The 15,174-nt window shown below is 45.4% G+C and overlaps 1 protein-coding gene across 3 annotated transcripts in view; it reads right to left on the reverse strand.

The window, feature by feature from the left end:
• NCAN (neurocan) overlaps nt 1-14,947 on the reverse strand; it is a 75,950-nt gene extending 61,003 nt beyond the window's left edge. For all 3 annotated transcript variants that reach the window (XM_007489199.3, XM_003340735.4, XM_007489198.3), the window contains exons 1-3: nt 14,072-14,947; nt 13,445-13,833; nt 2,833-2,912 (exon numbers count right to left, since the gene is read on the reverse strand). In XM_007489199.3, coding sequence (XP_007489261.1) covers nt 2,833-2,905 — 73 coding nt within the window. In that variant the 5' untranslated portion in view covers nt 2,906-2,912; nt 13,445-13,833; nt 14,072-14,947. The remainder of the gene's footprint in view (nt 1-2,832; nt 2,913-13,444; nt 13,834-14,071) is intronic.
• Nucleotides 14,948-15,174: the final 227 nt, after the last annotated feature.

Raw genomic sequence — 15,174 nt, forward strand, 5'->3', positions numbered from 1 at the left:
CTCCATGTCATTATCGTCCTGCTCCATACAGAAAGGTTATCCCTAGATCATTCCAAGATAGAGGGGCAGGAAAGGATGCTCAGGAGGATTCAAGTACAACGCCAGAGACAAAGAAGTGAAGATGCTGAGGATAAGTGAGTGGAATCAAGGGTTGACACCCAGGAAGGGCCTCTTTGAGATGTTTGCCAGGGGGAAAAGGGGGAGTTGGAAGCCACATTTGTCTCCTCGCTGGCTTACAAAATAATGAGCAGCCGGACAGATGCCACTAGGAGAAAAGTCTGCCAAGAAGCAGGGCCATCCACACTGGGTGGAGAAGAACCATCTAAAGGTTCCAAGTCAAGGCTATACTGGCTCCCTTAATCTCATGGGAAATAAGAGAGAAAAATGCCAACTTCTGGACGATATAGGTCCCCAGGGCACATGGGTTAGGCAGCCACATGGTGGAAGAGAAAGATCATAGAATTATAGATTTAGAGCAGAAAGGGATCTCAGAGATCATCTCATTTTATAGATGGGCAAACTGAAACCCCAAGGGGTTAAGTAACTTGTTAGCCAGCTAGATGGCACAGTAACTAAACTGCTGTACCTAGAATACTGAATTCAAATCCCTCCTCAGATGTGATCCTGTATGAGTCACTTAAAAAAAATCTCTGTTTGACTCAGTTTCCTTATCTCTACAATGGAGAAAATAATAGCATCTGCCTCCCAAGTTTGCTGTGAGATAAAATGAGACAATATTTATAAAGTGCTTGGAATCATGCCTGGTGTATAAGTGCTATATAAATGTTAGCTATTATTATTATTATTAAATAGTAAGCAGAAAAAGCAGAAGTTGAATCAAGACCCTCTAACTCTAAACATAGTGTATGATCATTGGCCTCCGAATCAGGTTAACCCAGACAAATAGAATTTGGGCAAATCCCTTCCCTTCTCCATGTCTCCATTCTCCTGTCTATGAAAGGGATAAGATTAAATAATCTCTTAATTTCTTTCTAGCTTTGCCATTCTGTGATGTTCTCTGAGCTCCCCACCTCAAACAGACTCTGTTCTTCTGCCTCTGAACCTTTATCCATACTATTCTTTATGCCCTGTCACCTTTGGGTGTTAAATTCCTATTTGTCCTTTAAAGCCAAACTCAAAACCTCCCCTGATGCCTCTGAGGGTCAGTAGTGACCTTCTCACTCACACTTTAAATGCTCTGTCCCTCTCTGATTATTTTATAGTTTAATATAGAAATTATTCTTTACCTTTAAATTATCATTTATATTATAGATATCTGTGTGAGTGTTGTCCTCCCCCATTTGACCAGATGCTCCAGGAGAGCAGGGAGGAGACCTTGACTAACCTATGCATCTCCACCAGCAGTCAACACAGATCTCTGTGTGCTAGAGATACGATGTGTTACGTTCATAAGACCATTCCCCTGTTTGGTCCCCTTTTCTCACTCATTCCCTTTCTTGGCAGTAACCAATGGTGATGGTAGGCTTGTTGCCCTCCCCACCCCCCACTCTTTCCTCCCACATCCTTTTTTCCTCTTCCAAGCCCTCAGAGGCCTTCCCTGAAAGGGTCTACCAGGTGCATAACAGCATTAAGGAGGGCATGTGCAAGTTTGCATAGATTTGCATAAGTATGTTCTCTGGCAGCCTCCCAAGGCCTCAGAGGGTCATTTCCTTCCCTTCTTGAAGCTGGACCAGTCTGAGCATTTTTGTCTCCCAGCCCTCTCACGACTGAAGAGTCTGAGTCTGATAAGGAGAGAAAACAGGCAGGAGAGCAGAGAACGATTCCTTTTAAATTTAGGGTATAATTATATCGGTCCTGATACAGGCCATCCCTTGTCCCCAAAGCTGATTTGCATTAAGCCTGAATGAGGCTGAGTTATATTCTTTTCGATCATCAGAACCCCCCACCTCTGTAGGAATTGCACGAATTGTGTAACACAGTCTGTGAAACTTTCAAAGGAAATCCACTTTGGGGTTATGGTCATTTTGTGCCATTATTTTTCAGGATGTTTCTATATATTTTCCTGTTAAGGATGCAGCCTATATTTAGCAAAAGCCTACATTTTCTGCATTTCTAGCATTATATTTCTTCCCTTGTAAATCAATATCCTTGTCTAACTAAACTCTATGACGAGGCAAGGAGATTATGGCAGTAGCTACAGGGATCCAATAGAGCCAGTATTTGGATAGGGGAGTTTAAGGCCTCAGGAATGAAGAGAATGTCAACCCAGCTACCTGAAGAAAGGCCTGGGAACTCATTGGGAAGGAATTCCCCATCACAGGTTAGTTAAGTCTAGACGTACCAGGCTGCAGTGGTGAGGTGCGGGCTGAGACAGCGAGGTCAAATCAGAAAGCATTTATTAAGTGTCTAGTATGTGTCAAGGTCTGTGGGTACACTGGAAGTACAACTAAAAAGAAAACAAAACCAATCCCTTTTCTCAACGAGCTCACACTTTAATGAGAGAGACAACACGCAAATAACTATGTACAAATAAGGTATAAATAGGATGTGTGTAGTAAGACGGGGCAAAATCTGAAATCAAGTCATGGAATTGGGGAGGGTACAGAGGCAGCAAACTGAGGTCTTTAACTCCAAGCAGACAAGTGGCTAGACCTCCTTCTCTGAAGAGAAGAGGGAATTTAGGACAAAATCGAGCTATCCAAAGGCTAGTGGACCTTACTTAACTGAGAGCCAGATCCCAGGCTTGGGACCCAAAGAAGAAAAGAATACCATAGGAAGGAGAGAGCAAATTAAGCGCATCAGAGGATGAGCAAAGATTCCCCACCCTTTCTTGCCCTTGGTTCTTCCCCAAATCCCCAGGTACCAACTTACCCTGCCCCCAGACCCAGAGAAATAACATCTGGAGCAGCAGGCCACAGGCAGCCCAGAAAGATGGGCTCCCCATCCTGAACCTGGAAAAAAAGGAGGAGGAGAGAAGAGGAAAGATGAGTTTGTTCTCAATCTCAGCTCTTGGTTAAGAACACTTTAGCAGTGGACTGGTTGGGGTTTCTCCTGGCCCAATGAGGACAGGAGCAAGCCTACTGTAGGAGCCACATGGACTCTTCTAGGCTAAGGTACAGCCCTAGAGACTACATCCCAAAGTGACCTTCCTCTTCTTACATAGCCCCAGAATCACTGGACAACCTTGTCCTATTTCTCCATATGAAGGGGCTTTTTTATATATGTTATGATACGTCCAAGTCCGTCATCTTCCCTTTCCCAATTCAAAGCAGAATGATTCCCAGGGCCCTTCCCCAGATCCTCAGGGCTCAGTTCCACCCCCAAACTGAACACAATTTACAATGATGATCTCTGAAGGTTTAACCCACTCTCTCCTCATTCAAGGACCCCTGAGACCTCTGAGCCCTATGCATGTAGAGGGACCCCCAGGGTCCAGTCCCTCCACATACACAGCAGTGTTCCCTCTCCAGGGGACAGCTCCATCTCCTTGTCCCCACACATCAAACCTCATGATGAAAATTATAGATACAACAGTCCTCAACGTCCAGGGTTATTCTGTAAGAAAAAGATGCCAATCCACTTGATCTTTCCTGCCCTCATCTGCCCAATTAATTCTACTCTAAGCAAGCTGGATCTGGAAGGCACTGTCAGGGTCAGTGCTGTATATACATCTCTTCAAGATAATTGGAAACAATCCATCCCCAGGGTGATGAGAAGCACTATCCTTCCCTTGCCCCAACTATTATCTTTCTTACAATGTCTCTCTTTCCATTCCCTAACCTCTCCCCCTCAATACCTTGTCTATGCTTCTAGGTCTTTTTCTTTCTGGGTTCCTCCACCCATGTCTATCTGTCTGTCTTTCTTGGCTTTTCTCTATTTCATTCTGTAACTCTTATTATAGTCTCAGTACCTTTCTTGCCCCTTTTCCTTCTCTCTTGTGTCTCTTAGGGTCTAATAATTAGTATTCTTTGGATTCCTGGCTTTGTCATTCAATTCCTCCCTCCACCCCTCCTCTGGCACAGCCTAGGTTCTTTGGGGTCTAGGGGCTGTCAAGGAAATTGTTGTTGATCTAGAATAGAAATCCAATGTGAATGCTCTTCCCCAACCCATACCTCATTTACTGAGAGTACTAGATAGACAGGGCCCATGCCTTACCCTAAAGTTAATGTTTACTCTAGAGCTGTGTTGGCAAACCTATGGCACTGATGCTGGAGGGGGCTGCTCTCTTCCCCGTGTCCATTGCTCCTGAGGACATTCTTTACTTCATCCACCCTTCTGCCCAGAAGCCCAATGGGAGTGCTTCCTCCCTCCCCTCTCTGGAGTAAGGTAGGGGGTGGGTGAGCCTCACATGATTCATGAGGGTTGCAGTTTGGGTACTTTGTCTCTAAAAGGTTCACCATCACTGCCCTAGAGTGCCACGGGCGAGGTCCACCCTTACTCACAACTCCAGGGGTTCCTGAGAGGTGGCGAAGGATCAGTCAAAAAAATAACAAAGGAAGACAGCTTAATCATTATGGCCATGGAACTGCTTTGCATCTGATAGCTGCTCCGCCATCCCCAGGCCTGGTGTTTATTTTTATACCCATTTTCTTGGCACACAGATACATTACCCAACACATGTCCAAAGAGAGATAATTGGAAAAGTGATACATTAACTTTTAACAAATCACTTGATTAACATTCTATATTCTTGTATTGTGATTACAGATTCTTGACAGCATAAAGGTTCCACACTAGATAAATGATTTTGTCACAGGTTGCTTAATTTTCTCATTACCCTGTGAGAAGTTTTGAGCTTACAAACAATCAAGGAAAATTAATTATTGCTTTTAATAAAATGGAATAATTAATCAGAAGTTCTTAAAAGACAATTCAACAATCATATCATTGAGGTTGAAGGGTACTGGGAACACAATTCAGATTAATAATATTAGATTGGTCATTTCTCAGGGTTTACTAGGGAGTTTCTGAGTTACTGGTTTGTGAAGTGGAATCACTGAGGCATATTGAAGGTTGGTGTACCTGTACCTTTTGTATGGACCTTTTATGATTGATATGTGTGTTGGCTTCATGAGAATAAGTTTCTGTGATTGGGAAAGTTCTGAGCTTGGCCTGTAGCTGTGGTTTCACTGGGGATTATTACCCAAGTAAAAGTTAACCCATGACAGTCTTTTAGGGTTGGATTTGAGGGTCTGATCTTTTGGTGATGTTTTAGAGAATTAGGGTCCAGGTATTTTGCTCTTGCATTATTCCTTTTGAGACTAGGGGGAATAATAATTGTGTCAGTTCCATAGGTAAGGGATATTGATGAGAGAGGTCATGCAAGGGGGACTGAGTGGGCAATCACATCTTGCCAAGGGCCACTCTGTGGCCTCCTTAACTACTACACATGACTCTGTCAAGGCATCATGGCCTGATGGCTCCCAGCACTACAGGTTTTAGCTAAACTTTTTGAGATGGTGAATCAGCCCAGCCTTAAAAGTGAATGTGCTCCCTGCTTTGACTCCTTTAAAGAGATAGGGGAGACTCTTGCATATATTTTCAGATTTTTTCAATGTATTGACAGGTCTTTTTATTTTAAAAACTATTTGCTATATGGAATAGATCACTAGGAGAAAGGAAGAAGAGGGATACAGAGGAAATTTTAGGCAATGTAAAAACCAAAGATACAAACACAAACTTATTTTTAAAAAAAGAGTGGATGTTCTCTATACAATTTCTCTTCAGATAACCACTATGGACTTCCTGGAAAAGGTGAGCTCTGAGGAAAGTCATGATATTCTCCCTACAGCTAGAAGGTAATTTTCCTATCCCTTCTCAACTACTTCTCTGATGCTTTAAGACTTCCCCAATCCAGGGTCCCATCTTTGGAGGCTAAGGCCTCTGAAAATTATCTTCATAGGTCTTCAAAGAAGGATGCCACTATGTCAAGATAGTCTATCCAGGAGATGGATGGTACCTATCTTAGCCTCAGCACTAGCCCTAGCTGGTAGCAAAATTCAATGACTCTGCTTGCAGAGAATGTGATCAACAAAGACACTGATTGGGAAGGGAGAAAATGGCTTGGTAGGGGTTAAGCAAGATCTAGGGATAAGTAGAGAGAATCTTAAGGAAACCAATGCTACTCCAGACACATAAATGCCTAATCCCAGAAATGGAGGTGGCTAAAGTAAGCAAGTATGGTAGAGTGGAAGAAATATCAGGGTGGGGAGCTGGAGACCTGGGTTTTTGCTCTGTCTCTCCCACTAATTCCCTGTGTGACCTCTGGTTAGCACCTCATCACATTCCTGGGCCTTAGTTTCCTCATTTCTAAAATGAAGTGTTTGGATTAAATCAGAGCCTTTTAAACTTGGAGCCCATGTACTTAAAAATTAATAATTGAATTTCAATATAATTGGTTTCCTCTGCAATCCTATGTATTTTATTTTATGCATATAAAACATTATTTTGAGAAAATCCATAGACTTTATTAGCTGCCAAAGGGGTCCAAGACACTAAAGAATTTGAGAGTCCCTAGACTAAATAGTTGTAGCCTCTAGGGTTCCTTCACGCACTGACATTCCATGTTCTAATGTCTTTTCCATCTCACATAGAATTTCAATGTTGGAAGGGACCTCAAAGGTCATTTAGTCCAATCGATATTGGAACTCTTTACACACAAAGCCAATGCATGGTCAGTCACCAGGTAAAAGACCACTAGTGATGGGGAACAGATTGCCTCCTGAGGCAACCCATTCCATAGATTGGATATCTCTACTTATTAAAGTAAGATTCCTCTTACACCGAGCCCCAAAGTTGCCTCTAGGCAATTTCTCCCCATTATTCTTATTTCTGCCCTCTAGGAACAAGTGGAACAAGTCTAATTTCTTTTCCACAAAACAACCTTTTAGATACTTGAAGATTTTTATCATGTCCCCTCTAAGTCTTATTCAGGCTAAAAATTGACAGTTCCTTCAACCAGTCCTCACATAAGCATAATATCTTGTCACCTTGCTTTCCTAGTGATCCTCCTCTAGATGTTTGTTTGTCAGGGTTTCTCCTAAAATGATATGCACAGAATTTGTGTGAGGTGGTATAGTGGATAGAGCAATAGACCTGGGGACAGGAAGATCGAAGTTCAAATCCTGCCTCAGATACATACTAGCTGTGATACCCTGGGCAAGTTATTTAAACTCTCTCAGCCTCAGTTTCCTTGTCTGTAAAGGAGAGGATAATAATAGCACCTATTTTGCCAGATTGTTGTGAAGGAACCTTAAAGCTTCATATAAATGTTAACCATTGTTATTGTTGTTGCTCTTATGAATGGTATCAAAAGTCTTCAGGATTGGTCTGATCAGGGCAGAACCTAGCAAAGCTATCTAGACCTTTCCCATTCTACCCTCTCTCCCCTTTAAGATCCTGGGAGCAAGAGAAGGTAGTGGAAAGAGTTCAGTTTGGTGTCAGAGGGTTTGCATTCCAGGCCTGGCTCTGCTCCTCTCTAGCATTTTAACCTTGGCCAAGTGATTTCCTTTGCCAGGTCCTATTCCTCCTGACACTCAAATCCTGATACTTGCCTCACTGGATCATTTTAAGGAAAGCATTTTGTAAAGCTGAAAGAGTAAGAGAAATGTTTTATTATTGTTGTCCATCTTTGTATCTGCTCCAGCGATGACAGAGTAGGGACTTGGCAAATATCTGCTGATAAGCAAAAGAATTGTTCTATGATTCTATTGTTCCATTTTTCTAGGATTCTATTTCAAGAATCCAAAATTCTAGGATTCTGTTCCAGGAGTCTGTGAATGTCAAAAGGAAGAAAGTCTTATAGAAATAAAAAGAGGATTCCCCCTGATTCATAATACTAGGTAATACCCACTCAGGAATCCATGGTTCCTCTCTTTTGAGGCTTTCCTCTGTTTATTACAGACTTGTAGATTTTTATCTGGATATAGGGGTACATTATAATTAACACCCCCCATCCTTCACTGACTACAGAGGGCCTTTGAGATTTCCTTGAGTACAGGAAGAGGGAGGGTGCACTGAATGTGAGATAGGAGGGGTTGGAGTAGAAGGTGGTAGTGGGTTGAGTGTGAATGAATTACCCCCAAAAGTTAGTCAATCATCATTGGCTTAGACCTAGCAGTGGATAGAGTACCAGACTTGGAATCAGGAAAATGTAGATATATGACCAAGCAAGTCATTGCCTCTCTTGGCTTCAGTTTCATCATGTATAAAATGAAGTTTTTAGACTCAATGACCTCTGAGGTTTCTTCCAGCTCAAAATCTATGATTTAGGTCATATATCTCTGATCTCTATCTTAGGCGAAAGGAGTTGAAGCTGGAAACAAGAGCTCAGACTGGTTTCACTTTTTTCCTCTGTTTAAAAAGGTGAAATAGGCACTGGGGATGAGGAAGAATGGAAGAGCAGAACTATAGTTTGTGGGAAGAAAATCCAGAGTTTCCTGCTGAGAAAGAAACTTTCAGGGCTGAGCAGGCCACTCAACACTGGGTAAAGACTTTTTTTTGTAGCCATAGCCCTAACATAACATCACCCCACAGCTCCTGGATGGGGATGGTGGCTAGAGTCCTGCCTAAGCAGAAGACCCTGTCCATGGTGCTGAGAAAGCACCTAATGCTAGGAAGCCTTCTTTCCTGAATTATGGCCCCAAGGTAGCCAAGGGCTATAATGAGCCATCCAGTAGCTCTCTCTCCTATTCCCATCCTTGATATCAGTGGAATGGATAAAAGGGTCAAGACCTCAGCATATAAATCCTTGAAAGTAAGGATAAGGAATCTGAACTGTAGAAGGCAGAGGAGGATTTGATGTTTTCAGAACTGTGCTTTATGAAACTGAATCTAGTCTCAGTTTCCTTTTCTAAAAAGTCACTGAGGTGAGCTAAATGACAATGAAGGTCCCTCCCAGCTCTGTTATTCTCTGCTCTAAAATCCCTCTCTGCTCTGAAATCCTGTGTTTTAAGGGCCTTTCCAGTTCTGACAAACATATGCTCTAAGATCCCACCCAGTTCTGACATTCTAGGATTCTAAAACAAATCTGGTGACTTCTGTAGGATCACTGGGTTGAAAGAGGGACCACTGAGGAACTATAGTGACTGTTCATTGCTTACAGCAGTGATTCCTAACCTGTGACCAGGAGTTTTTGTAAGAACTTCCTGAATCCAAATCAAAATCCATAAATAAGCAAATCTACCTTCTGTAAGTTAAATGTCTCACAGAAATATACATTCCTATTTTCCAAAAGCATGTAGATTTTTTTTGATAAACAAAATATAAACTCATTTAAAAGTATTATTCAATTCAAAGCAGATTTATCCATACTTTGTATTTTCTCAACCAACACATACTAAAAAGTGAAATTGCTATTGTATTAGAAGCATTCAAGAAAGAAAAAGAAAAATGAAGGAAAGAAAGAAAAAAAGGAAGGAAGAAAAAGAAACCCTGCCATTCAAAAAAAGGATCCTCATACTCAAAAGGTTTTAAACTAATGATTTACAGGATAAAATTCAAGTTCCTTAACCTGACAGTCAAAGGACTTGCACAGTCCCTTAATTTTTACCCCCCAAAAACATATTTCAATCTATCCTACCTCCATTATATGTCCTGAATTCTCATGGGATCATAGGCTTGTAGACTTAAGAACTGGAAGGCAACTCAGGAACCTTCTAATCTAACTCCTTCATTTTATAGTTGAGGAAACCAAGGGCCAAAGATTTGTAGTAATTTGATCATGGTCACACAGGTAGTTAGTATTAGAAGTGAGGTTTGAATCTGGGTCCTTCAACTCTCTAGTCAGGTCCTTCTTAACTGAAGTCTGGGAACTGGATATTCCGACATGGGTGCCTGCAGTGATAATGGTAACTAATCTAGTTTCTAGCCTATGGTACTATTCAACTGTGAGTATCCTCTGTCTTCTCCATGAACTTTGGCAAGGGGCTGCTCAGCCCTTGACTCCATTTGGTCCCTAATCATACCCTTCTCCCAATCTAGAATGAAGGTGGACTTTATGGAAACTTTATGGAAACTTAACATATAAGCATTAGGATTTTATCCGATAATAGTGATGATGGAACTTGGGGAAGGTATTTGTTTTACAGAAAGATTCCCCATTGACTTCTTTAATCCCCATTTAAAATGGAAATCAATTTGTAAAATCCATCTTGCTCAGGGCCAGGGCCAGGCAGGCAGGCATTGAGTCAGGCTGTTGACTGATGGGGATGTGGGATGGGGTCTCCCTCGGGTGCCAATAAATGCTGGCATCCAGTATGTTCCAACCCCATCATAAGAAGCTCTTTCAGAGTCCTATCCCACCCCACCTTACCCCAAGTCACAAGCAGTCACTCAGTTGACATCACAGACAGAGAATCATCCAGTTAGTCATACAGTCACATTCCCACATTCTCTGCCCCACCCCCATACCTGCAATCAGTCACACACAGGGTGCACAAGTCACCCAAAGTCACACTCTTAAAATAACCCCTCACTCTAGAGTCCTAGTGAATTTTCACAGCTGTGAAGGGTTTTGTCACCTCATAAATAATTCATAGAGCTCATACATATGCAAGTGGAGGCAAAGAGGGAGCTAGAGACCAGCCTCAGCTGGAACCCACTCCAATTCCGGGCAAATGGCAGGGTTGAGGGGTTGGGTGGGGTGAGAGAAGAGGATTAGAGGGGATGTTCAGCTCCCTCTCCTAGCTGGATTTCCCTGACCTCTTAATTTTGAGGATATGTGTATGTGAAGGATACTAGTATGAGTATGTGCCATGAGATGTCTTTGTAGGGGAAAATTTGTGAATGTCCATGTGTCTCTGTCTCTGTGTACAAGCATGTTTTTTCATGTGTTTTTGTGGAGGAGTTTGGGAAGGTTCATTTCTGTTGGTATGCCTTTGTAGGTATGGATACAGCTTTCTTTGCATCTGTATTTATGGGAGTGTGAAAGAATGCAGAGAAGGGGTGGAACCAACTCTGTAGAGGGGTACAAGCTGCACAGCACAGAGAAATTTAATCTTGGGGATAGATGAATAGAGATGAGATTCCCTTCCTCCCCATCTTTCCGGGTTTACTATGATCCCTTTGAAATCCCTTGGATCTCAGGTTGGGGAAGTATTAGCATTCAAAAGGTCCCAGGACAAATCCTAAGGGTAGGGCTGGTCACCAGCTAAGGGGTGGAAACCCAGGAAAATGTTGGGGCCAAACTGGCTCCAGAAAAGTCCCAAGGAGCTTCCTGAAGGCTGAAAGATGTGGCCCTCACATCCCGGGTTCTCCTGGACACCACTGAATCACATTGTCACAACCCAAGGATCATTTTCACACACACACACACACACACACACACACACACACACACACACAGCCATGTGCCAGGAGACACATAATTCTACAGACATATGTGCACACAGCTGGAAGGGATCTAGAACTGCCTTTCATTTTTACATAGGAATGTAAAGGCTCAGATGGGGAAACCAAGGCTCAGAGAGGTCATGTGACTTGCCCAAGGTCACAGAGGCAATAAAGCCAAGATTCAAACCCAGTTCCTTTAATGCCAGTTCCAGGGATCTGTCCATTTCAACACAAGGATTACCACACATCCTAACACATAGTCACACCCCAGCAGACATATCCCCTCTCACACACAAAGACATGGCTGCAGTGTCGTGCACACACACAGTTACAACCACATACACTCCCCCTTAGACACCTCTCTAAACACACAGGGATATACAATCATTCCAGACATGCATTTACAGCCATATAGAGATTAAAAGGTGGGCTGGGGGAGGGGGCAGGGAATGAGGAAAGAGGGTCGTATGTCTTTCGAGAAGGGGTGGCTGCTGAACGCTATGACCTCTTCTCTTAAGAACTAGCCTCTTCCATACTCTAGTATAACCTATCTTCTCTTCTGCTCCCTCCCCGCTTCCCCTCCCATCCTCCTCCCTCACCCCAAAGCACGGGCTTGAGAAGCGCAAGCAGCAGCTACCCAGCCTAAGAAATCCACCCCTCCAATCAAAGCCACCAGCAGGAGGCAGGCACACTAACGGGGAAGCCCCGTAATCGAACAAAGCCCAGGCTCGGTCCACTCGAGGACTTCTAGCCAGGGGTACCCCGTGGAAGAGCTGGTTTGTTCAGGCATCGGAAAGGGAAGGAGGAATAAGGATGACGGTTGGAATTGTCCAAGTGGAGATGCCTGAGCTACTCACTGGCCCTTGCAGATTCTCCTCTCCGCCTTTCTAATTGGTATTTTAGGGCTGTCCCCCTGCCCCATCATCAACCCCTGCCTTCCACACACGAGATATACCAGGGCATAGGGTGAGAAGTGGAGGAGGAGGAGGAGGAGGAGAGGGGGAGCAGGCGGAGGGATACATTGTATATTGTCCAGGGAGTCTCTCATTCCGATTTCCTCTGAGGCAGTCTGGACCGATTCTCCTTTTGGGAAACCTGTCCTTCCAGCTTCCAGTGCCACTTCTGGAAGGGCACCTAGTTATATGTCGCCTGAAAGGAAGGAGCTTCTAGTGTACTTCTCATTAGCTCTCTTCACACTCTCCATCTCCATAGCCTGTCAGCTTTCTTTCAGGTTCTCTATCCCAGAGGTGTTTTCTACAGGCCCTTGACCACACAGAGCCCAGTACAGACCACCTCAAAGTTCCTTCTTTGCCTCGTTCTAGGGAGAGGAGGGGACTTCTGCCCCTAATCCAGGGAGGAGACAGAATGAAGAATCCATTGTGGGAAGCTAGCACGGGTTCAGTTCTGCCCCATCTGACCCGTTCTTCCACTCAACGGATGTCTGAATCTTAATCTCACCCCCGGCTCTCCTGGGTGTCGTCCTAGCCCAAATCCCCTAGGATCCTGAGTCACCTGGGTGTCGTCTTCATCTAGGGTGCTCCCAATCTGCTTCTATCTCCTTTCTTTGGAGCAATCATCTGTGTTCCCCATTCCCCGAGTCCCTGACCGCAACCCCCTCCTCCAGATCTTGTTATAACAAACCCATTCCCAAACTCTTCTTCCTCTACTCCACCTTCCTACCCAAATTAACTGGCAGGATCCTCCGTTCCCGTACCGGTCCCCTCCATCGCGACCCTCGAGCGTCCTCGACAACCGGATAGAGGGGAGGAAAAGAAAACATGGCCCAAGCCCCTCTCCTCAAGAAGTAGGTGCCCCAGGGATACTAGCGGGAAGGGGATGGTGAGCGCCAGTCACGGGTCCCAGAAGTCAGCCGCCTCTGGGGACGGGCCAGTTGTCAACTCCCCTTTTCTGGGTTTCCAGGAGAAGGCGTCGGGGGCTGCAGCTGGCCAGTTCGACTAGAATTCCCGCCTCCAGCACCTCTAACCCGGCCAAGCAGAACTAGCAGAATTCAGCCGGCGGTCAGGACGGGGCGGGCTGCGAACCGGGAGACTGCGTTGTCTGCCAAGCCGGGGAATTCCAAATGTATCCCCCCCGCCTTTAATCTGCCCCCCCCGCTTTAAGCCTCAGGCCCAGACCCGGGACGCGCACCCACCTGCGTAAGGGCTCCTCCTGCCGTGCCGTCCGTGGGTCCGACCGCCCGCGGGCCAAGGGGGCGGCGGCACCCGCTCCTAGCGCCGGCGCATCCCCGCAGCGCCGGCGAGGCGGAGCGCTGCCGGGGCGGGTAGGCGGCTCCGCATCGGGGGGAGGGAAGAGGGGAGAAAAGCGAGCCGAGGGGAGCCCAGCACAAAGCGGCCGAGCCTCAGGCTCCGGCTGTGCTCTAGCCGGTGCGCCCACTACCGCTGCACCTCTGCCCGCTTGTCCGTCCGCTGGGGGGCCCAGATGGCTCTTAGGTAGATCTGCACTCCCCGCTCCCAGCAGGTGGCTGCAGCGCTGGGGCCCTCGAGTTTCAGGGTCTGTCGCCGCGGTTTCTTTGCCTTCTCCCTTTTTTATAAAGAAGATTTGGGACTGGAGTGCGCATGCGTTGCCAGTTTTGCACGCCCCCCTCATGCCCCCTCCCCATTCTAAACTCCCCCTCCTTCTGTCTTCGTTCCCCCAACCTCTTCCTCCTTGCGGTCCAGAGACTTCTCTTGGAGATGCCCTGGGAGTGATGAAGAGACCTTCCCGCCACCAACACCACCAGCCCAAAGGGCCAACAAGACCGAATTCTTCACCCCCTTACCTTCAATTCAATCCATCCCGGAGCTGGTCTGATGCTGGGGAGACAGAGGGGCTAAAACCCAGACCTCAGGCTTTCCTAGTCCAGTTGCTGGGATTTGGAGGGAGGTAAAAGGACAAAGAAGAGGATGGGTGGTTGGGTAGGTGTGTCTCCCTTGAGGCCAAGCCAGAAAAAGCTTTAAGGACTGAGCTTGAGAATCCAGTTTCCTTTTACTCTTATTGGCTCCAGGTGCCACCAAGTAGCCTCATTTTTACCCCTTCTTGAGTGGATGGACATTGTTGTCAGCTTTGTGTCAGTCTATATGTACAAGTCTTGCTGTGTATTCTTGCTGGATTTTGTATGTTATCCACCTGTGCTTGTAAAAAATGGGCTGTGGGGGATATTTTGGGAGGAGAGTTAAGGGAGTGTTTTTGTGTCTCTGGCCTTTGTGTATGGAGTAAGGTTTGGACTTTGTTACACAACTAAATTGACAGCCAAGTGACTGACCTTAACTTCTCTGGCCTCAGTTTGCTCATTTGTAGACAGCTAGATTAAATGGTCGTCCAACCCTGACATTATAAGGTTATAGAAAGTCTTCATGGCTCTCTCTAAAAGTGTAAGTTAATAGAAGCCTGGATGTGTGTCTACCTTAGCCATCTGGATGGAAAAGGGAGCTTGTAGTCCTCTATGTGAGGGAGGGTATTTGACTGGCTGTAGGAGAATGGCAAAGGCTGTGATACCTCCCCTAATCCCCTACCAGATACCCTCTTGCCTGGGTACCAACTTCCAGGACTCCCTTTTGTCCCCTTCAGTCATGAAGTTTTGCAAGGATTAAGTCACAGTCTATTTCTTCTTCCAGTTTATTTCTTGTCCACTTCCATCCTCTCCCAGCTCTCCCAACCTCCAGCACTTGGCAGGGACACCTGGTAAGATGGGGAGACAGAAATGGTAAGAATGAGAAAAGGTGGAGGCTAGCCTAGGGGGCAGGGAGGGTGAGACTCCCAACTCTGGCCTATAAATAGCTCATTGAGCAGGACCAAGTTTTCAGCATCCTTCCTTCCCCTTTCTATGGCTAGACACATTCTTGTCCCTGAGCAACAAGCTGGCCTCCAGTGGGACTGCTGCAG

Source organism: Monodelphis domestica, chromosome 3 (genome assembly GCF_027887165.1).
Source record: "Monodelphis domestica isolate mMonDom1 chromosome 3, mMonDom1.pri, whole genome shotgun sequence".
Classification (NCBI taxonomy): domain Eukaryota; kingdom Metazoa; phylum Chordata; class Mammalia; order Didelphimorphia; family Didelphidae; genus Monodelphis; species Monodelphis domestica.